Here is a 23183-nt window from a genome sequence, read left to right on the forward strand (position 1 = left end):
CACACTGCATTTTTGCCTTTGCTTCTTTTAGAAAGGAAGAATAAATGTTCTTAATAAATATCTTAAACTAAACAAACTGAAAGAAATGTAAGAAGTGTTGTTATGGGGATACCACTAAAATTCTCTGAGTGAGTGAGTTATATGCTGTAATGGCTTGTAGTCACCCTTGTGTCTCCTTTTGAAATATGTTAAATCAATATTTGAGACTTCTGCAATGTGCAATGTATTCACCTTTATTCCACATAACATTCAGATGCAATGTTGGAGATTTTTTAGAAAATTAGTTTTATTAAGATTTTCTACATATTTCTGTTCAGAGGAAGAGTTCCTAACATTAAAAAAGTCCTAAGTTTAACTGATAGATGGGCAGCTGGCATAAACTTTTAACTGAATTGTGTTGAGTAATGCTGACAGACAGGTCGCAAATACCATACAACTACTAAATGCAACTAAACCATCTAATGCTAAAACTCTGATGGATTCCTTAAAAGACAAGGTCAATCTAAACAGTTACGTAAACAGCTCTTTCAACCTAAGCTTATGAGAAATGAGAAATTATTTTAAGACTGTTTTGTAAAGCCTTTTAGTTAAGACAAACAAAAATAGACTATAAAATTAAACAGTCTGATTCTTCAGGCCTGATGGACAAGTCTTCTCTGGCCTTCAAAGGAGTTCCTTCCTGGCTGTACTTTCAGGATAACTTCTGAAAATGTTTCATAACTGTATTTTAACTCCTAATCAATAATTTAGTTTCTTTTTTTACTACAAAGTTCATTTAAAAAAAGCATATCTGTTCTCTTTTTCCTCTGAACTTGACACCAAAGCTTTTGCTAAAAAATAAAACTTGAAATCCCATTTTTAGTAGCTTGCTGCTGAAAGCAGATACTGCTGATTGCACAAACCCAGATACAAATAAGCAATGAGGAATTAAACTTCTAGATACACTAAAGCTAAATGAATTGATTTTTCCAAAAGAAAACCAAACAGCTTGTAGGAAGCAAGTCATTGGTAAACAAAAGAAACCACAAAAGCAATAAAGAACATCATAAACCTATTAACAATACACAGAATAAAATGTTAAAGAATAATCTCCATCCCAAAGTAAAAATGATTTGCCAAAATATTAACAGCATCAAGTAAAAGGCAGCCTTGCATTAAAGGCAGAGCTGGAACAAAGCGCCCTTTGGGTGACCACACGCACTTTGGCGATACAGATGTGTCTTGCTCGATTGCGCCCTTTACTATCTGGTGACGTGATGCGGGCTGCGGTACTTCGGTGCCAGTCCCACTGCCCCACCTTTGCTCCCATTAGCTCTCTCTTTCTCGTAGCTCCCATCGCCAGAAGCAGCAAGCAACTTCCAAACACACGAAGTAAAGCAGCTACCTACTTCCCCGCTGCCCCCAGAGCAGTGCATGAATTCAGTCTGAGGGGGGGAGGCTGAGGCGTTTACTGCATTTTATTCCATTCTGATGGTTTCCTGGGGAAGTGAAGGGATCCTTGGTGGTCACCGGTGCCTGATCTTCTAGACAGGTCTCAGGACGCCCACACAGGCATGCTCTTGTTCTGGTGGGTGACTCTGGGTGCTTGTCCACAGATGACAAGAATACAGGCATTTCCTCTTTAATGCAATTTAAATTAAAGCTCCAAGTGAAGGCCGTGGAGGGAGGAGTGGCACACTGCTGCTTTGCTGGCTTCTCACTCTGTTTCCCTACATGAGACCACCGTGCCAAGGCTCAGGTGGGAGGACTCCTCCTCAGCACAAGCTTGCCTGACAGCTACTCACGTACCAAATACATTCCCTGTAATCTCAGTACTCCTTAGGTGGCATCTTTATGGTTTCCTAATGCAGTGTCTCCTGTCCCTCACCTGAGCGAGGCCTGCTCTGGTATCTATCATGGAAGGTTCCCCTCTTCTCAAGGCTCCCCCCGTCAAACCCCAAAGAAATTACAACAAAACACCTCCTGTTGAGCTTATACACAACTTTGAGAATAACATAGCTAGTGTCATGCTTAAAAGGGATGGATACTTCCTCAGAGTGGTGAGATTTCTTGGTTGTTTTTCTTGAGACATTTCCCCAGTCCATCTTTGGAGTCTGTTATCACAAATCGGTCTTGAAAGGTTGCGCTTTCACCCCAGCCAAAACAAGTCAGACAGCTGGGAGGGGGAAAGAGGAAGAACCTTGAGGGCTTTAAAGGTAAGTCTATCTCCTCTATATATTGGCCAACCGGGAAGACTGATCTGGACCTGGGACTATTGGCTCCTAAGGCTTTAAGAAAGAAAAAATGTAACATGCACACCTGCGTATACAGAGATGCACACTATGTTATAGCTAAAAAATGTTCATTTATAATTGCTAAATGTTAATTTTGATGTGTTCCTTGTTTTACTGGTTACGATCTTATGTCTAACTTTGCATTTTGGAATAAGAAACATTTTTATTTACTTTTTCATTGGACGTACTTTTCCCCCGACACTTGCTTATTCTAACCTTGAATTCCTGAGATACTGCAGCATGCCCTGGCACAACCTTTACTAAGATAAAGCAACTATATTTGTTACACAGTCACCTTCTGCAATACAATTAAAGCAACAGAGTTATGACTCAAATTGTAGCTACTTCTGTTTATGATAGAATGAGGATTTTTGCTTCTCATTTACATTATTTGTTGAAGAGGTGTGAGAGACTCAATGCACATTCATAGATCAATGTACAACTTTTAAAGCCTGTATCAACAGTCTTGTATTTCCAGTTTAATATTACCATCATGAAAGCAGACAAACCAGACACCCACACAGGATCTGCTGGAATCATTCACCAGGAACTAGCACACAAGCAGTTCACAACGAAGAGGGCACAAACCATGGGAATTTTCCTTTTTGATTTAGGATAACTTGATTTGCATGGATTGTGCAAGCGCTTTCGCGTTTTGGACCTCCACCCTTGCCAGGGAAAGAGAACTGCTGTGTTAGTGGCTAACTGAGGTGACGTCCACTCTTCCCACAGGAGATGATATTGCTGTGACGTTCCTGCCAACAGCCACTATTAAATCCTCCGTATCCTGTGTGCTACAGTGCAGGGTCAGACTCCACAGAGGAGTAAACAACACTATTCCCTAGAACAAGAGCACTTCCGTATGGAGGTCAAAAGGGATAACAGTTCTGTAAACCAAATTGATTGCACTAGCATGATATAAAATTATTGCATTAGAAACTGGGTTAATTAAAGTTTAACTATAGTAAAAAAAAAAGTATTTTTGATTCAGCTATTATGTAAACAGGACAGACAAACCCCCCTAAATAACAACATTTATAGCAAAAGAACAATGGACTGCTTTAAAAAGGACTTTTCCCAGTTTGCTTCCACACTTCTTTGGCTCCTTTAATGCTTTCTCTTTTCACACACTTCCAGTAACCTTGAATGCCTTGCTGTTGCGGTACCTGTTGATAAAGTTAAAGTATGTTTAGTATTTACACAAAAAAGACTCTTATTCACAGACTGTGTAAATATAATACGTAATGCAACACTGCTGCTCGCATAGTTCACATGCATAATAACAAGCTCTTGGTGGCAGCACTCCTCCCAGATTCGTAAACAGTAAGGAATTTTCAGTTTAAAATATAACTTCTTTCTAGTCACTATCTCTATTTGTGTTTCTACAAGCATTAAGGAGACAGTTGTAGCAATCATCTGTGGTATTTAAAAACAACGATGTCAGCTCGTTACCCTCAAACCTCGATGAATTCGGTTCCTCAGGACTCCAAGAAACTCGCCATGGCTCAGGCAGTCATCTCCATCTAGATCAAAAATCTTGAAGATGGTATCCAAAACATTATCTGAGAGCTCCTGTCCTGTTGCCACCTTCACTGCTCTCTTGAACTCAGCTAGTAAAGACATAATATTACATCATAAGTGACTGTAAACTTGTAAAGAAATTGGAAAGCACACAAATAGCAGGATTCTGTACAATTTACAATGTCTCATGAGTATCCTAACTGAAGAATTTGGGATGTGCGAACTAGTAAACTACTAGGAGGCCTCAGTTCATGTGCTCTTGAGCTTGCTTCATCTTTCATAACACAACCTTTATTAATGGTATGATAAACTTTTGAAATGCACTACTTCTCAAGCAACAGTAAGAGTGATAATTTTTGCTAGAAATAGCTGCATGCTGAAAACTTACATACTTTTGGCTGATACCTGTGCATATGGATGACAAATGTTTGCCTCACTACGGTCTCATAAAAAATACTACCATTTTATCTCAAACCAGTTTCATGCCAATTCATTCTGCAAGAAAACTCTTCTCGTCAGAGAACAGTATTTTACAGTATGCTCCACCTCAACCGACAATCCCCTCAGCAACTCTGTAGAAACACAGGCCATCAAATACTCAAGGGACTGTTTATAGCACATGGCTTTATATACCTGTAGTTCTGTGTTTTAAAGAAGTAAGCTACCTTCTTTTAAATTATCATGGAAGAGTTTATGAGGATTTATGGCAGAAAAATCTGTCATACCTCTCTGGAGATCTACTTTACTCTTCAGCTTTTTGGCCTTCTCTCTTTACAGTACCATATGCATTATGGTAATACCTACTATCCCCACTTTTGGTCTTGTGGTGTAAAGAATTTGGAGTTTTGACTCAAGGAAGATGAGGAAATATGTGGGCTTGCTGTAAAACAGCAGATAGTAAGAGTGAAATCATTATTGTTTATTATAGCAAGCACAATCACAACACATGAAGTGGATGCATTTTTGAAGGCATCACAGAAATATGAATTTCAAGGAGGGACTGGAGGTTATTAAAGTATAGCAGTATTGTAGATTATTACAGCAAGTTGTCCAACTAAGCCATAAATATAGTAATAACGTGGTTCTGCTTTCATAAACAAGTGCTGTTTATAAATAGTGCTGTAAATATGAATAGTTCTGCAGCTTACTGAAGGAAAGAGCACTCCCGGCTTAGCTCTCATCTTTGCCTCTTTGAACAATTCCTGTATAAATGCAGTTGATTAATTTACAGCTGGTTTAAGTATAATTAAGTTGAAAATCCTTCTGTAAAAGGATATACCACAATTTGAAAAGGACAAGAAATATGGGATGCTTATAGTAGAGTCTTAATTTTGTCTTCAAAAAGATGTTAACTGTTTCAGCTCTTGAAGGTAAATATAAAGCCAGAGATGGCACTGCACTTTATTGAACAAAACATGAAGAAAAGGAGAAAGATCTAAAGTGGTGGAGCATAATAATCTTCAAACCAAGAAGGACCACCTTCTCAGAGAGAAAAGATGAGCTGCTAACTTAGAAGAAAGAAAACTCTAGAATAAAAGGAAGGACTAAAGGACTGTCTTATTTTTAGACAAATATTCTTTATGTGTGTGAATACACACATGTACACACATGCAAACAGCAAGACAAAGAACTTACTTAGTGAGATTCAGGAAAGGATTAGACATGTATACGTGTAACATCCGTGAGTTACCTCAGGAGCTGACTGTTTTCGATCACAGTACAGTTCAGTACATAAACAGAGTCCCAACTGCCTGTTGGTTACGAATGAGTTTTTACAAGGAAACATGACCAGAGTCAACACCAACTGTTGGCCTCATCATCCTTTGGCACTTAAAAATGGGATATTTAATAGAAGTGAGCTAAACTCTCGTGTCTCACTTACGACTATTATTTCACCATTAATTCATCCTCTTTCCTCTCCACTCTTTGTACACCTTGTGCAAATAAAATCTGTCTCCTCACACAGAAGAAAGATGTTCTCAAACCAGACAGAGGAGGGCCAGGAACCCAGCTGGGAACTGGAGCCCATGATGGAAGAAGAGAAGCTGAGGGAGCTGGGGAGGACAGAAGTGTAAGGGGGGAATCTCGCTGCAGCCTTCAACCACCTAAAAGGGGTTACAGAGAAAAGTGCCATATTTTTCTCAGAGGTGCATGGAGGTAAGACACAATCATTGTCAGTTGCAGCAGGGGTTTGACACAGAAAAGTCTTCATAATGAGAGTGGTCAAGCACTAGAACAGCCGCCCGGAGAGGCTATGGAAATGAAATTCTTCCTGAAGGCTGAATTAACTAGTCATGAAAGTCACGAGTTGTAAACTCCCCCTTGGCCTTCCTTGGTTCAAACGATCTTCACATTTCTCTCTCAATAATATTGAATTCTCTTCCTCTCTTCTCACATCTCTCTCACCTTTTTCACATGAGCCCATAAAATATTTATTTCAATGAATGTTAATGTCTCATCAAATTTCCTTAGGAGCTTTTTACATTACTATTTTCAAATAACTTATGAGAGCTGTCTTTCAAGTATAACAAGTAAGTAACAACCTCAGGATTATTAGAAAAAGCATTTGTATGTCCATGAAACCTTTGTTGCTTTGCTCCTATTTCTACTATATGGGAAAGAAGCAACTGCCCTCCTCCAAATCTTTATTTTAAAAATCACTTCATTACATTTTTCATAGCCATGATAGCATAACGCTACATAAGCACATGGAGAAGGCAGTATGGAGGCATAAGTAAAACACAGCAAGATGCTACAGTCTGCAAAAGAAGAGATTTCTATTGTTTAGTTTCCTCAGAAAACTAGTTTCACTATGAGGAAAAAACTTTGTTACCATGAACTGCTACTGAAGCATGTATTGTTTCAATGAATCCTTCCTAATATAGAATTTAGACTGGACTGAGAGCAGCCCTACGGAGAAGGACTTGGGGGTACTGGTGGATGAAAAATTGGGTATGAGGTGGCAATGTGCACTTACAGCCCAGAAAGCCAACCGTATCCTGGGCTGCATCAAAAGCAGCGTGGCCAGCAGGTTGAGGGAGGTGATTCTGCCCCTCTACTCTGCTCTGGTGAGACCCCACCTGCAGCACTGCGTCCAGCTCTGGGGTCCCCAGTACAGGAAAGACATGGACCCGTTGGAGCGGGTCCAGCGGAGGGACACAAAAACGATCAGAGGGCTGGAGCACTTCTCCAGTGAAGAAAGGATGAGAGAGTTGGGGTTGTTCAGCCTGGAGAAGAGAAAGCGCCGGGCAGACCTTATCGTGGCCTTTCAATACTTAAAGGGGGCTTATAGGAAAGATGGAGAGAGACTTTTTACCAAGGCCTGTAGTGACAGGACAAGGGGTGATGGTTTCAAACTGAAAGAGTAGATTTAGACTGGACACAAGGAAGAAACTTACTATGATGAGGGTGGTGAGAAACTGGAACAGATTGCCCAGAGAACCTGTGGATGCCCCATCACTGGAAGTGTTCCAAGGTCAGGTTGGACGGGGCTTTGAGCAACCTGATCCAGTGAGAGATGTCCCTGCCCATGGCAGGGGGGTGGACTAGATGATCTTTAAAGGTTCCTTCCAACCCAAACCATTCTATGATTCTATGGTTTAGTCTGCTGTAAGTGGTTCAGCATATGATAGCAATTAGAACTTACAAATCGAAACAATTTGGGAACTTTACATTATTATTTTTTCCACAAAATAGAATTAATTCAGAACAAAGAGTGATATACTATTTTTGGACCTCATAGTGCTACTTTGGGATAACTTATTTACATCAATTCTGTAACAAAAATGCATTTTTTTCTTTTTAAAAAAATACATACAGAAGGTGTGAGGTACTTACCCCGTTTAACAGGACGATTAGCTACAGTAAACATCTGCATGGCAATAGAAAAGTCTTCCAGGTTGTTTGTAAACTTGCAAAAAGTCTTGAATTCTTCCAAACTGATATTCTAGAGTATCACACAATTCAGATGATATATAATGAATAACACATTAAAACCCCAGTAAATCTATTTCAGTAAATCTGGTGGGATCTATTGTTTAGGTGTGGTTGCTTACTCGTTGTCAATATTTGTATTTCTCAGTTGGCAAATTATCATTGTTCTTATTAGCACAAAATTCAAATTCTACAATAATTCACTTGGAAACTAGTTACATTGTTAGATACTCATATTCAAATGAAAACCTGTACATACAAATGACGAAGCAAAAAAGCAAAACAAAGCATGCTTTATGTACCAACCTCTCCTGCCTCAATTCTGTCTTTCACATTCTGCCAGTAAATTTCATTGTTTTCCTCATCGGTGAAGTACAGTAACCATTCTGCAAAGTCTTCTTTTCTCATGACATTCAAACCCTTTGAAAACTTTATGAATTCCATTTCTTGAACTTCTGTTTGCAGATTTTCCATGAATCTAAGTGTAAACAGATATTATCCAACAGTTGATACTTGCATCACTGCATCACTACTGCTACCTTAGCTACTCAGTGCAGTAGACACTAACTCTTAATCACAGATACTATCGACATAATTGTTTAAAATGTCACTGGTTTAATTTTACCTGTGTGTGCAGATTTGTTTCCACGGCTGCATTTCAATAATGATACCAGCAGGGTGCTCTCTAAGTCTGCATTCATAGACTGCTACTGCTGAGGTAATTTACAGATACACTTGGCATACAGTTTTTACTAATGTTTAAAAATGTGCAGATAATGAGATAAAATGATTGGTAAGGCAGTATTATAATGAATGAATGAAAAAGGACATGGTAACTAAAAGCCTGACACATGATTTATGAAATTTCATATTAATAAGAGAGGAATAACAAGGTTGGAAAGTGCCTGGAAAGATGAGGCCTTAATAATCACAAAGGTGAAAGAAAAGAGGAAACTTGAAATCATCACTGCAGGAAAAGATGACTAAAAGCCTCAAAGGTTATAATGGCAAAGAGGGGTTGGGCAAATCAGTTCTGCACTCACTAGAGGATGGATTAGAGAGGGTTACTATTGACATGTACAGAGTTTGGAAGAGCACAGTAAATGATGTTGCAGGTGGTCGGGAAGGTACCGAGAGAGCTGTCTGAAAAAGGAAGGGGTGACTGTCAAGGTTTTTAGGAGACACCTGTTCTTTTAGGAAGAAAAAAAAACAACCTAGCACAAGAAGCAAGTAACAACTCGCAGGTACAGAGCTAGAACTGTAGGCAGAGTTGTAGCTTTGAGTCTCCCCAGTTTGGTCTATGTGGCCATTATCATTTCTTCTGGCCTGACACAAATTTTGAGAAAGTAAAAGACAATACTGTGTGATCCATTTGGTAATTTCCACTTCAGAAATGGGGCAATCCAAAAAGTGATAATTTTAAAATATAAATAAAGGCTAAAACACAGTGATGCTTGTCAGAATCCCCTTAGTGCTTCAAAAGAACCCTGCTTTATTGAGTTGCAAAAATTATTGACAGGAGAGAATGAAATACTCAGTTGGCGAGGCATGCAGGTGCGGCAATGGTAAGTTCTGTAGCCGAGCGCTAGGTCGAGGTGTACAGGGAGGTTTCTGGAGCCAGGGAAACCTGAGGAAGAGCAGAGAGCCCCACCAGGAGCCGGGATCGAGAGGGCACAGCAGTTCGCACAGAGGGGCGCATGAGAAGGGCTGTGCACCCTCCTTGTAGGCCCACAGCCCAGGGAAGTGCTCTAGGTCTCGGCCATGATGGTGGGTACTTGCCTCAGCATTAAGACCAGTGTTTCTTCAGAGAAAGCCCCTGAGATGTCTGATGCTTCCACCCAGATGGAACTGGTAAGGAAGGAGACTTCAGTACAGACGGTAGGTTGCAACGAGTGCCCAGACCCTCCTCCTGGAGAAAAGGTAAGTACCAGCAAAAGATGTGCACAGGTTGATGATCTGTTGTGTCAGGTGGCCGAGTTGCAGGAAACAGTTAAAAGGCTCAGCAGTATTAGAGAGGCCAAGACAGAGACAGATAAGCACAGACTATGACCCATTGCTACTCTTTCATGTGGGCACCAATGACACCGCAAGCCGGAACCTGGGCAGAATCAAGGGAGGCTACAAAGCCCCGGGGGTGCAAGTGAAAAGCACTGGTACCCAAGTTATCTTTTCTTCTATTTTACCAGTTAGAGGAAAGGGTGCAGCCAGAAATAGATGTGTAATGCAAATCAACTTCTGGCTTTGTGGCTGGTGCCATTGTCAGGGTTTTGGCTTTTATGACAACAGGACATTCTTTGATGACTATAGCCTGTGAGGCAGGGATGGGATCCACCTGTCTAGAAGAGGCAAGGGAATCTTTGGCAGCAAGCTGGCCAGCTTGGTGAGGTGGGCTTTAAACTGAAGGACTCGGGGGACAGGGTCCAAAGTGGCAACACTCACGCCATTGCAACCAACTGAGGAATAAGCTAGGCCAACCAGAGCAGTGACAAATGTTCCTTAGCTGCCTCCCAAGATGAGAACCAGAAGACCAATCACCTCAAATGTATGTATACCAATGCACGCAGCCTGGGGAACAAACAGGAGGAACTGGAGCTCCGTACCCAGTCAGAAAGTTATGATATCATAGGAGTAACTGAAACATGGTGGGACAACTCACATGACTGGAAGATCACAATGGATGGCTATAGGCTGTTTCATAAACACAGGAAGGGAAGAAGACGAGGAGGAGTCGTGCTCTACATTAAGGAGAACCTTGAAAGTACAGAAGTCAACTATGGAGATTGTGGAAGCCCTATCGAATGCCTCTGCGTCAAGATCAGAGGGGTCATCTCCAAGGGGGATCTTACAGTAGGCATCTGCTACCAACCTCCAAACCAAGACAATAAGGCCAACGAAGCAATATTTGCGTCACTTAAGCAAGCTTTGGGTCAACAGAACCTGGTTCTTATGGGTGACTTCAACTACCCAGACATTTGTTGGAAGAACAATACAGCAGCTCACATGTCATCCATCAAGTTCCTGGAATGTGTAGAGAACTGCTTCCTCATACAGATATTACATGTGCCAGCCAGGAATGAGGCACTGCTAGACTTGCTACTCTCAAACCAAGAAAACCTGCTTTGTAATATCTCGGTTAGCGATAGCCTTGGCTGCAGTGATCACAATATCGTGGAGTTTGGGATGCTGCTGAGCACAATGAAGGTTAGCACTAAGACAAAGGTTTTAGATTTTAGAAGAGCAAATTTCAGCTCTTTCAGAGCTCAGTTGGGAGGGATTCTGTGGGAAGCTTCCATGGAGGATAAAGGAGCTAGCAAGTGCTGGGAGTTTTTCAAGAAGGCTCTCCTGGAAGCACAAAAACAGTTCATCCCCTTTAAAGGTAAGGGAAGTAGGTGAAGCAAGAGACCCCCTTGGCTTAAATGCAAGCTTCTGAGTCCCCTCAAAACCAAAAGAGAAGCGTACCAGATATGGAAAAGTGAACAAATACCCACTGAGAACTACAAGGGCATTGCCAAGGTGTGCAGATACACCATTAGAAAAGCCAAAGCTCAGCTCGAATTGAAATTGGCCAGAGACATCAAAAACTACAAGAAAGGGTTCTTCAGGTACATAAACAACAAGCAGAAGCAGAAAGAAAATATTGTCCCGCTGTTATACAGGAGAGGTGAATTAGTCACCAACAATGCTGACAAGGCAGAGGTTCCCAACACTCTCTTCACCTCTGTCTTTACCAGCACTGTTGGGCCCCAGGCCTTGGGAACAAAAATCCTGGTTGATGCAAACACAGACCACTGTCAGCGAAGGAAGAGTTGGTATGTGAACTATTACAGGAGCTTGACCCCTACAAATCGACGGGCCCTGACGTTATCTACCGGAGGGCATTAAGAGAGCTGGCTGATGTCGTTGTGAGGCTGCTCTCCATAATCTTTGCGAAGTCATGGAGATTGGGGGACATCCCAGAAGACTGGAAGAAGGCTAATGTCACCACCATCTACAAGAAGGGCTTAAAGGAGGATCCAGGAAATTACAGGCGCATCAATCTTACTTCAGTCCCTGGGGAAGTTATGCAACAAATCCTCCTGGGGGCTATCACAAATCAAATAAAGCACGTGACTGGGAAAAGCCAGCACAGATTCACAAAGGGCAAATAATTTTTGACAAACCTGACCGCCTTCTACGACAAAGTAACCTGCTCGGTTGATGTGGGGCGAGCGGTGGACATTGTCTACCTGGATTTCTCCAAGGCTTTCAATAAGGTTTCCCACAGCCTCCTCCTAGAGAAACTAATGTGTTGCGGTCTAGACAAGTGGCCTGTGGAGCGGGTGGGGAACTGGCTGACAGGCTGCACCCAGAGGGTGGTGGTAAATAGCTCCATTTAAACTGGCAATCTGTCACAAGTGGAGTCCCCCAGGGATCGATACTGGACCCAACATTGTTTAATATCTTCCTAAGTGATCTGGATGACGGGATCAAGTGTACCCTGATGAAGTTTGCTGATGATAACCAAACTGAGTGTGGAAGTGGACACTTTGGAAGGGAGAGCCACCCTGCAGGAAGATCTGGATAGGCTGGAAGAGTGGGCTAACAAGAACCTTATGAATTTCAACAAGCACAAGTGTAAGGTCTTGCACCTGGGAAAACATAATCCAGGAGTGCAGCACAGGCTGGGATCTACCTGGCTGGGAAGCAGCTCTGTGGAAAGGGACCTGGGGGTCCTGGTGGACAGGAAGCTCAACATGAGTGAACAGTGTGCTGCTGTGGCAAAGAAAGCCAATAGGATGCTGGGCTGCATCAACAAAGGCATCACCGGCAGAGATAACGAAGTCATTATCCCATTATGCTTGTCAGGCCATTCCTGGAACACTATGTTCAGTTTTGGTCCCAGCTATGCAAAAAAGATGTGGACAGGCCAGAGAGTGTCCAGAGAAGGGCCACCAAGATGATCAAAGGAATGTGAAGCCAGCCGTATGAGGAAAGGCTGAGAGAACTTGGTTTGTTCAGCCTTGAGAAAGGAAGGCTTCGGGGAGACCTTCTCACCATGTATTTCAAGCGTGGCTACAAAGAAGATGAAGAGTCCCTTTTTACAAGGAGTCACATCAAAAAGACAAGGGGTAATGGGTACAAGTTACTCCTGAGGAGATTCTGATTGGACACAAGGAAAATTTTTCACAATGAGAACAATGAGCCATTGGAATAATCTCCCCAGGGAAGTGGTGGATTCCCCAACATCGGATACTTTTAAGATTCAGCTGGACAGGGTGCTGGGCCATCTTGTCTAGACCATGCTTTTGCCAAGAAAGGCTGGACCAGATGACCCTTGAGGTCCCTTCCAACCTGGTATTCTATGATTCTATGATGACTGGGACAAAGCAATTAGTTGGAGAAGAGGACAGCTAAAGGTCTATGTAGCAAGTATCAGCAGAGGCTCATTTGCTCATCAGTGTTTACACGGTCTCACTGGGTTTGAATTCTTTCCCCTGAAATTATGGCATTTTAGTCTGTACAGCTATCTTTAGTTCTTTAATGAGATCATTTGGACAATTAGTAGCTCGAAGCTCTGCGAAATCTATAAGGGGTTAGCTGAAGACTGCTGTTGCAGCATAAGTCCTCTCTTGTATTTTTTCCTCTAATAGTTAGAGCTGCACACGCAAATAAAGGGCCAACAAATGCTTCATGGCTCAGGAGATGCAGGTAAATGAAAGCCTGACAGTGGAAGTGATTTTAAGTTTCATGCTAGAGTTTTATTAGGGTATGAGGAGGAGTATGATATGCTCTCACATTTTATATGGGCATTTTTCTGGTCCAGTAAAGGGGGTTACAAGGCTTCCACAGCATAGTCAGACACTGAGGTATCTTCCTCCACAGTCCACCTTAAGACCTGGCTCACTTTCAAGTCCCCGAACTCTCCTCACAAGGAGATGAAACACCAAAGGACTTGTTTGTGCCACCAGTGTGAAGGCGAGGCCCCTTGTCTTATGGACCAGTGAGGGCTTACTTGCACAGCTTGGAAACCACTCATCCGTTTTCAGATGCAGCTCCTGTCCTTGTAACTTGTGAGGTGACTGCTGCCTCTGGCCAGCCCAGCAGTCGGCGTGTGCCGGGGAGAGCAGCCAGTGCAGGCTGGCAGAAGCAGTCCCGCCGCACTGCCTGCAAGAGCCTGCCCGGATCCTGGGAAAGGAGGTCAAGCTGTGGGAGCAGAGGACAGCATGGACCAGGCATGTAGACCAGGCGTGGAGTCAGTCCAGCAGAGGCTGACTAGGGGCACTTGGCCACATTTTGGGAGTGCCCATCAATGGCAAGGAGTAGATGGTATCTGGGATGTATGGCTTGTGTGTGGCTGGAAGTCACAGCATACAGAACAGTAACTGCATCTTTGACTGTTGTTTCCAGCCCATGTAACATCTGGTCTGGGGGAGGAGAAGCTGCTGAAAATGAGGTCACTTTCAAAAATATGCCTAAAACGTGGATGTAGGGAAACAAGACACCATGTGTTTTATTTTCTTGGCTTTTAATCTATGAAAGGTGGACACATTTTGCAACAGAATTAAGGTCTGTTATTGAAAGTATGAGTTATTTATCTGGGGGAGCTAATGCTCAGTCATTTGCTGTACTGAGCAGGAGCCGCAGGTGATGACAAACTAAGTATTCTTCCATCTTTTCTAAATATTGCATTTCCTTAAGCAGAAAACCCTCAGTGACCTGCACTCTAGCCATACCTAATAAAGGCAGGACAGCTGAAAGACCAAGCATTTCTACATGCCAAGGAAGGAGCGGGTGGCCCACCCAGCCATGCACGTCAGCCAGCTGAAAGGTGCAGCAAAGCCAAAAAGGAAAGTGAAGGGTTTGGCTGTGGCATTTTTGATGTGGTCTTGCTTCTGCACCCTCTTCTAGTCAGACAGCAAATGAAGTGTTACATTTCCCCAGCCCCACCATGGGTTTTCCACTGCCTTTTCTCAGGCCTAGGTTCTTGCCCCCTCCAGTTGCTTTGGGGCAATGACACCGCACCTTTCCTGTGGCACAAGAGCTGTGCATCTTGCTGCACTGTGCAGATTAGGGAGGGAAGTGGGAATTACTTATTTAGGTAGAAAAAAAATTAATGGATATTTCATTTCAACTCTTAGGTTTGCTCCTGGCAAGCCACAGTGGGAAGATTTCCTGCCATACCAAACGGTACTTGGAGCAGCAGCTGAAATGTGCAATTTAAAATTTATATGTGGTAGTCTCCCATATTACAAAAATTAAAATACTATGAATCATCACATCAGCATTCTAGGTCACTCTTATTCCCAGATGTGAGAGTTAAAAATCCTAATGAGGTTTTTTTTAAGTGAAAGTTATTAAAAGTTATTAAAAATAACTTTCAGGTTAGGAAGTAAAACTTGATACTTAAATGCCAAGACACCACCAGGGATACTTGCATTTGTATCTTCTGGATCACGGTGTGATGAGTTTCAGCTGGAAATTCCTTAAAAATTTCTCCAGATATTAGGAAAAACAATCATAGGAATGAAATTCCTGCTCTCCCAAAGTCAGTGGGAGCTTGGCTGGGGACTTTGAAGGGAGCCATAATTCATCTACGGGAGCAGGATTCTGATTGTGGATGTACTCTACAATTCAAAAATAATTACACTGGCAATACTCTTGTGCTATAGTAGCTTGAGAATAAAAGCAAGCCCTAAGTTTCCAAATAACAAAAAGAAAAGGTAAATCATCAATTTTTAAGATGGGGAAAAGGCTGGGAACACAGTACTTTCTTTAGGATAACCTGTTTTATCCACACTCTCTAAAACACCCATGTTGAAGGCCAATGGCCAAATTCGTTATCATGTTACAACAGCATCCAGAAACCTTATCAGGATTTATCCCTCATTTTGTAATGTGCTTTACAGATCTACAGAAAGAGGGAGTCTCTCAGGACTTTTTGGCAACTTAGCTTTAATAGAAGTGAAAATGTAATAAAAGTGGGGAGACCTCAGGAATGAATGCAGCTATTCCCCCTCCAAACTGAGATGTTGCAATGAAGTGCTAGGAACACAAAGCAGTAGAATGAAACACAAAAGGAAAGGTTAGGGAAAGTTTTCCTTCCTGTACCTCTTGACCTGAACTGAAAGTCTGTGTAGAGCTTTAATATGCTAATACAGAACTGACTAGTTCTTGTTGCACTGATTTATAGGAAGGAGACTTAACACCAAAGATAGTGGTGGATATACCACCCTGGCATTTGTACTCTGCTTCAGCCCCTCTTTGGACACTGAAGTCCTTTTGAAGACTTGATAACCCTCTCTGCACCAAAGGATTGTTGCAAACCAGCTGCAAGGTTGCCTTTTTGCAAATCTGACCTTCAAAACAGAATATAGAAAATCTAATAAGGGCTTGACCATTAACCTTTAGAGAACATTTAGATCTACGCTTGTAAATTCAGTTTTGCAAGTGGTAAGACAGTTAATCAATCTCACCATTTTCAGAATTACAGGCAAAACCCCCTTTGATTTACTGTCCTCAGTGTTTCCAAACCAGACATAACAAAACTACTCACTTTCATTTATAAGCATTCTGTAGAAACTAATCAAGCTATTCCTTTGCTAAGTATATAGGAAAGGAAGAAACAGATTCTTCTCAACATCATTACTAAATATTTGGGAAATATTCAGGTTCAGTTATGATAGGAATACACAATCACAAAGCCAGATTTTGTTCCCATCCCCACTTCCTCACTGTCTGATCCTGGTTGCACAAGATGTAACCTCTACGTGTATTAGGGGTCTATGTACATACACACACACATAGATACAAGTGTAGGTACAGAGACAAATAAGGAGGCGATGGTAGTCTATTTCTGCAAAGCACTTCCAAATCCCTAGATGAAAATCATTGAAAATGTATAAGCTATCATCACAGCAAAAGCACTACTGGTTGATGATGCTACCTGAAAGAGATCCTGCACCCATGCATTGGCACAAACGCAGAACGGCACCAGATAAATGTCAGCACTAGCAGTGTGGTTCAGCCTGAATCATTCTGGTTCCTTAAACGAAAGGTTTCAAATGAAATGTACCAAGGAATTCAAAATACTGAAGGAAAGAAGCAGGACAGCTAGGGGAAAGGCATGTTTTGTGTATGGTTATACAATTTGTGACCTTCAAGCTAAAGCAGAAAATAAAAAAGAAAACACAACTAAAGATTACTTCTGGTGCAAAATTCTATTAACTGATGAGAAATTTGGAAGCAATAAATCAGATAAGAAAATGCCATAAACTGGATTTGAAATGTTAGTTTTCCTTATATGATTAAAAGATGCCCATTGTTTAACCATACTGGGAAGCATTTTTTTGTAAGCCATCCCAGAAAAAAAAATACAACAATCAGAAAGTTTTTTGAATATTCTTTCCATACTCTCTGCAGTTTTTCTTTTTTTTTTTTTTTTTTCCTTCAAGGAGATTGTGAGAGATTTAAGCTTGCTTGGGGACAGATTACAGAAAAAAAATAATAGCAGTCGTAAACTGCTTAGGGAGTGAATTAGTGTCTCCTCTTTTATTTGGGATCAGACATACTCAAACAAGATCAGTAAGGGACTTTTTCAGGGAAAAAAAAACAGTGGCTGCCAAGAAGAAATATTTCCTATACCTAGAAAACTGAATAGTTTTCTACTCAGAATAAAAAATAGTACATGCAATATAGCTGGAAATTAAAGCACAAGTGAAACATTTTTTGGAAGGAAAAGACCAAAAATTATTTATGTCTCAAAAACCAGGAGAAACTGCTATGCCTAAGAAAAAAAAAACCCGGAATCCCAAAGAACTTCTGACTTCATGTTTGAAATCTGATATTCTCTAAGACAGGGCCTGGTATTAGAAGATGACACTGTTGTTGAGGTGTAAAACTGAGTGATGGTCATCTGAAACAGAAATTTGTTCAGGTCTTCTGAGAAGAAAGTCTCACCTGGTTACAGCTTCTTGTATTGAATTTACCCTTCTCTGTTACATGATTTTAGGTTTGCTGCATATTGTTTTATGTTTTCTTAAACTGATACAGGAGAATAATAATTCCAGCTGCATTCGACCAAGAGGCACCACCTTTACCAGTGATGTACATAAACATACTCCAGAATAATTTAGATTTAAATTTCCTAACTTTTGCCAGGGAAAGACATCGCTTTTGAAGTTGTGAATTGTTATTAATAGTTATCATATTGTCTGTATGTTAAGGACAATACAACTGGCAAGAAATCACGTAGCAGTCTGGAGCTGAACATGTGTTCCTTGAGTCCTACCTTAAGATCTCTGAAATCACCTTGTTACTATGGGAAAGACATAGGATGGTGTGCTTCCTGGATTGCTTCCACTACTTCTAAGCAGTCCCTGCAGAACGATGCGGGAGTCCCACCACCACTGCTCAGCAGAGAATGAAAAGCAGCAGCTTTGGTTGCTGTTTTGACTACGTTCTGGAAGACAGTGAGAAAAGAGCTTGACTGGTGTCATAAAACACCTGTGAAAAGGTTACTACTTTACTTTCACGCTCCCAGCAGCCCAAGAAAGGTTGAAAAGTGATCCGATATCCTGTTCATGGTCTCATTCCTTATGTCCAGTAAAAAACAGCCTGAGGATTGTCCTTGTGTGTATTGCCTACCTACAATTTCCAAAGAACCATGCACCAGGTGGAGACAGATGGAGCACAGCATGCTTAACCATTTTCCCTCCCTATAATCAGTGTGCCTCCTGTGTTCGGGGCAGTAGGAAGGGAGGCCCAAGAGCTAGCTTACATCAGCTCCACATTGCCTAAAGAGATGTAGATGCTTTCCATTTTCTGTGTGCCGTCTGAATGCAAAGAAAGGAGAACAAGGCAAATTAATTGCCCTCATACATTGACTGTGGCTGTCCAACATGCTTGAAATGTTTCAACTGTGGGCTAAAAGGGTCGGACATCACCGGTGTACACGTGGATGCAGATGGTTGCACACTTACAAAAGGATTTTTTAATGTCTGCCAAACTGAAAAGGAGGAAGCATGAGGAAAATACATGTAAGTAATGAGGTGAGAACACTAGTCTCAGCTTTCTGAATTCCCATGTAAGTACAGAGAAATTTCACAAAGAAAGCATTTCTGCCTTTTTTTTTTTCCAGTTTCAAGGACTCTACAGCACAGCAATATCTGTGTATTTAACTAATGTGACAAGTTTTAGTGTGTCCTAATCAAATCTAATCACCCCTACTTTCTACTAGGTACTACACTGATCAATGGAAAAGCTTTCTAGGCAAGAACTTGGAAAATGATAAAAGCATTTGCCATCATTATTTTCTGCTTTTGACAATGATCTATGCCTGTACAGCTCATCAATCATCTCTTGTAAAAACAGCATGGCACTTTGATCAAACAGCCAACAATAGCTTCCCGCGTAAGGTAAAATGCTATGAGAGGCCATCAGATAGAAATCACATTTTGTCTGAACAATAGGAACCCAGAAATGATGTGCTTGATTTACTTGCAAATAAAATCATGTGAAAGGTGATATCTTCACACAGGTTAAAAAGACAGTGATCCTTTTATTCACCTTTCTGCGTGTTAAACAAACTTCACTGTCATGTTGCAACTGAGATGGAGTGTCTATGCAGTGATAAAGAGGCACATTCCAGCTCTACGAAACATAACTGCCACTGTTGAAAAATTACCTGCATTAAACCTTACACTTATCCCACAAATTTTAAGAGCAAGATGTGGGAGTTTGATTTTGATTACAGGCCTCTATCTGTGTGGTAGGCAAAGGTCTTTAACCTACATGTTCTGAATGTACTAGGTACGTAGTTTCATCAATGTCATGCCTCATTGGGTCAATGTAGGATTTTATCTAAAACCTGAGGCTTTTCAGTTTACACTGTATATGCAAACACAACCTTTTACTGCTGCTCTCTGCCTTTTGTTTCATTGAGAGGATCTATGGTATTTATAGAAAAGGGAGCTGGAGGCATCTTAAACTTACTTTACTCACTTAGATTCCTATTGAGTCAAGGTCTTCAAAAGAGAAATTTTGTTTATTTGAAGATTGGTGTGTGCCAGAGCCGGTGGAGCCAAACACTTTTTAGTGTTAGAAAAATTGCCACTCTTCTTTTTCTACTCTGGCTTTCTCCAAACATCTACTGATTGCAACAACATTCATTTTTAATAGGGCTGACACAGATTCCCCTGCTTCTGAACATAAATTGAAGTAAAACATATTTTCCCAATTTATTTTTGCAGTCTGTAAATGACTGATTATTTTTTCAGAAAAGGTAATACTGATGTAGATAATCTTCTCTTGATGTGCTACAAGACGCGTCAAGATTCGCACAGGTATTTAGGCACTTAACTTCCATTTATCTCAAAGAAAGACTATGCATTTGGATTCTGCGCCCAAGTTCACATAGCCAGATGTGTCTGGAGTTCATACTAACAGGAGAAATTGATCTCCCAAGTAACAGTGAGTTTTAACCAGTTAAGTTGTGATGCTGTGTAGGTGGTGGTCATCATTACTGATTGAAATAAACATTGGAAGAAAGAATTTCATCCAATTAAAACACGAACAGCTGATACCTGGTTGGGTTTTCAAGTTCAAAGCAACTACTGCAGAACTTCCTACTCTGATGTAGACAAGGATTACACCATCTTTCTGACACGTATATGACGTATAAACTGAACGATTCCCTACACCAGTCTTAGAACTTTCTATTCACTTCCGATTTTGCAAAGCTTACAGTGAAATGTAAGAGTATAAAATGCTTCGTTTCTGGGAGTAACGGCCACTTGGTATCCCACTGCAGTTTCAGTCTGATGTGGTGTTTGCCATGACTTAATTCTCAGTTCTGACATAAGTGACACGAAGTATCTGCGTAGTCCCATTGCAAAAGTAGTTCAAAGAGTAAAGGAAAAGACACAGTTTCAACAGAAGACGGAATTTGAAACAAGCAGAGAAGTTGCCTGTGGCCTACCATGACAGTTGTAATGGCGAGGGGGGTGTCTCAGCTCAGAAAAGCTTTTTTAATTGATTAGCAGTCACTTTTTTGGTGATTTGATCAAGAAAAAGAAAAATACTCAAGAATCATATTGTTTAAAGGTATGTTATTGCACAGCTGCCAAGAATGGCAGTCTCAACCGTTGTGGCCTCCAAACCCCCCATTGCTGCTTTGGAGTTATCATGGTGCTCCACTCCTCCTGCAGACAGCAGACTCAAGGAGCTAAACTAGAAATTTAAACAGGCAAAATCATGAATAATCTCCTGCTTGATTACCTGCTTAACATTCTGAATCAGCTCAGTGTGAGGTCAGAGTAATGCCAGTGTTGGTGCAAAGTAGAGGGGGTGTGAACAGGACTGGTTGCTGTTAGGCTTGCCTAGCTGAAAAAAATACCTGAAAAACTCAGAATAGCGAAGTTTTTCCTTTCCTTCTTTTCCAAAGAAATGTACCAGCAACATGGTATTAACACCAGAGCTTTCCAGTTCTGCTCCCTATAAAACAAAAAACTGTATGATTAATTATTGTGCATTGTATGATTATTAATATATACTCACCACAAATCTGGAAATATTTATTTTAACTAGAATTTCACAAGAGATACTTGCAACTTAATTACTGTTCCCAAAGCTATCACACAGGATCTCAGAGCTGAATAATTCTTTCACATCAACTGGTAACAGTGTATTATATGTTCTGCTTCTAAATATTCTGTATGAAAGATGAGTACAATTTACAGCCACCTTCAGTGTATTTTATTATTAGAACTGAGAAAGTTGCCAGTTAAATCTTTAAAAACCTTTATGTTTAGGTGAATAGAGGCTTTAAATAAAGTTAACGTCTTCGTAAAAAAGTTTTTAGTCAGGTATTTCTAATTTGATACAGCCATTTAATAACATTCATGGTAGACTGAGAAACAAAACTAGAAAAATACAAACATTCAGAGTGCTCTATTATAATATGGCCTTACAAGGCTTCTTGCAAATTTTCAATGTTAGTGACTTTTCTATATATTTTATAAATCTGATTAAGAGATTTCTGCAGAAAAAGGATGCACATTATTTCAACTCAACAGCATCTTTAACAAGCCTAAAACCACACATAATGCTGGATTTCTGTTCTATTCTTCTTTCAGCACTAACATACTGGCATTTCTTTGAACGCAACAAAACACTAAGCAACATGAAGAGAGATTTTTTTTTTGTAAGTCTGGAGGGATTTCAACAAACTATTCTTATGACATCTAAATAGCCTCTGTGTCTTTTATCTGGTTGAAGAGGTAAGATGAAAGACGAGAGTCTATTCATAAGATTTAATACTAATGGTTATTTAGCTTTCAGCATCATCAATAACAAGTCCCATTAGTCCACTGTGCATTTCATGCTTACTGCATATGTGACACAGTTATTCTATAGTTAAAGAGGTAACATTCCTCATTTCTACTGCAAGCTACAATTCAGTAAATGCCAGTGATACGAGTTATGTATGAGTGAACCTAGAAAAAAAAACTTTTCAAGCCATACACAAACTGTATTTATTGAACTTTATCATTTAACTGCAGGCAAAGAATATTTAAATACCCACAAGATCCATCCTTCTAAAGTTTAAACACTTCAGATTACTGTGAAGACTGATGCATAAACATTGGTATATGCTTTTTTGAAAGTCAAAAGTCAAACATTCATGCTTATTTGAAATTCAAACCCAAACTATTTATATCAGCATGCAAAGTTTTCTAAGAAGAAACAGAGAAGAATCCACATATTTCTCACTGCTCTAATCTGCTTTTTGTGTTTTATGCTTACGTGTTTAAAAAAGACTTGGAAAACGCAAGAAACAAATTTGCTAATGCAATTTTTAAAACTGAACTCATGATTACGCAATTTAAGGCTTCCAATTTAATTACTCTGTATTAAAGTCAGTGTTGTATTAAGAACAAACTGAAGAACAAGGTTTAAAACAACCTTTTAAAAACTAAGTCTGAGACAGAAAAAGGTTTTTTTCTTCTATTCATGTTTCTCTAGTTATAAGCTAGAAGACGACATACAAACAATACCTATCTCATCTTATCTAAGATGACAAAGCCTATCCCTGGATTTATAACAAATATGCACCTATTTGTTGGCTACCCTCTTTATCAGTTGAAATTCCAAAGTGGAATTGGCAGATGTCCAAACACTGTGTTAGTTAGAGTTAAATGTATTTTAAAACTACAAAACAGTACATTTCTTTAAAACAGAATATGCAATAGCAGACCACAGACTACAGCTTAAGGGTAAAATTTCAAAAAATTGCTTTTCCTAGAGTTAATGCTATTAAATTAAAGTACATGTTAGTACATAATTCCTTTTTGTCCACAGAATCATTAGGAGCTTTTGCTGCTGAACTGTATAAATTAGTACTGACATGACAAATCTTTGTTAGAAGATAATGACAGCTCTATTAATATTTCCAACACCTCACCCTCCTGAGCTTAGGTA

At 40.4% G+C, this 23183-nt stretch overlaps 1 protein-coding gene across 1 annotated transcript in view; it reads right to left on the reverse strand.

The window, feature by feature from the left end:
• Positions 1–234: 234 nt before the first annotated feature.
• Positions 235–23183, reverse strand: part of MICU2 (mitochondrial calcium uptake 2) — a gene marked incomplete at its 5' end in the record, with an annotated part of 156705 nt that continues 133756 nt past the window's right edge. Inside the window, 5 exons of the mRNA XM_082304647.1 lie at positions 235–3439; positions 3726–3883; positions 7632–7740; positions 8034–8205; positions 21100–21197. Coding sequence (XP_082160773.1) covers positions 3335–3439; positions 3726–3883; positions 7632–7740; positions 8034–8205; positions 21100–21197 — 642 coding nt within the window. The 3' untranslated portion in view covers positions 235–3334. The remainder of the gene's footprint in view (positions 3440–3725; positions 3884–7631; positions 7741–8033; positions 8206–21099; positions 21198–23183) is intronic.

This window comes from Platalea leucorodia (assembly GCF_965183815.1).
Source record: "Platalea leucorodia genome assembly, chromosome: 2".
NCBI lineage: Eukaryota > Metazoa > Chordata > Aves > Pelecaniformes > Threskiornithidae > Platalea > Platalea leucorodia.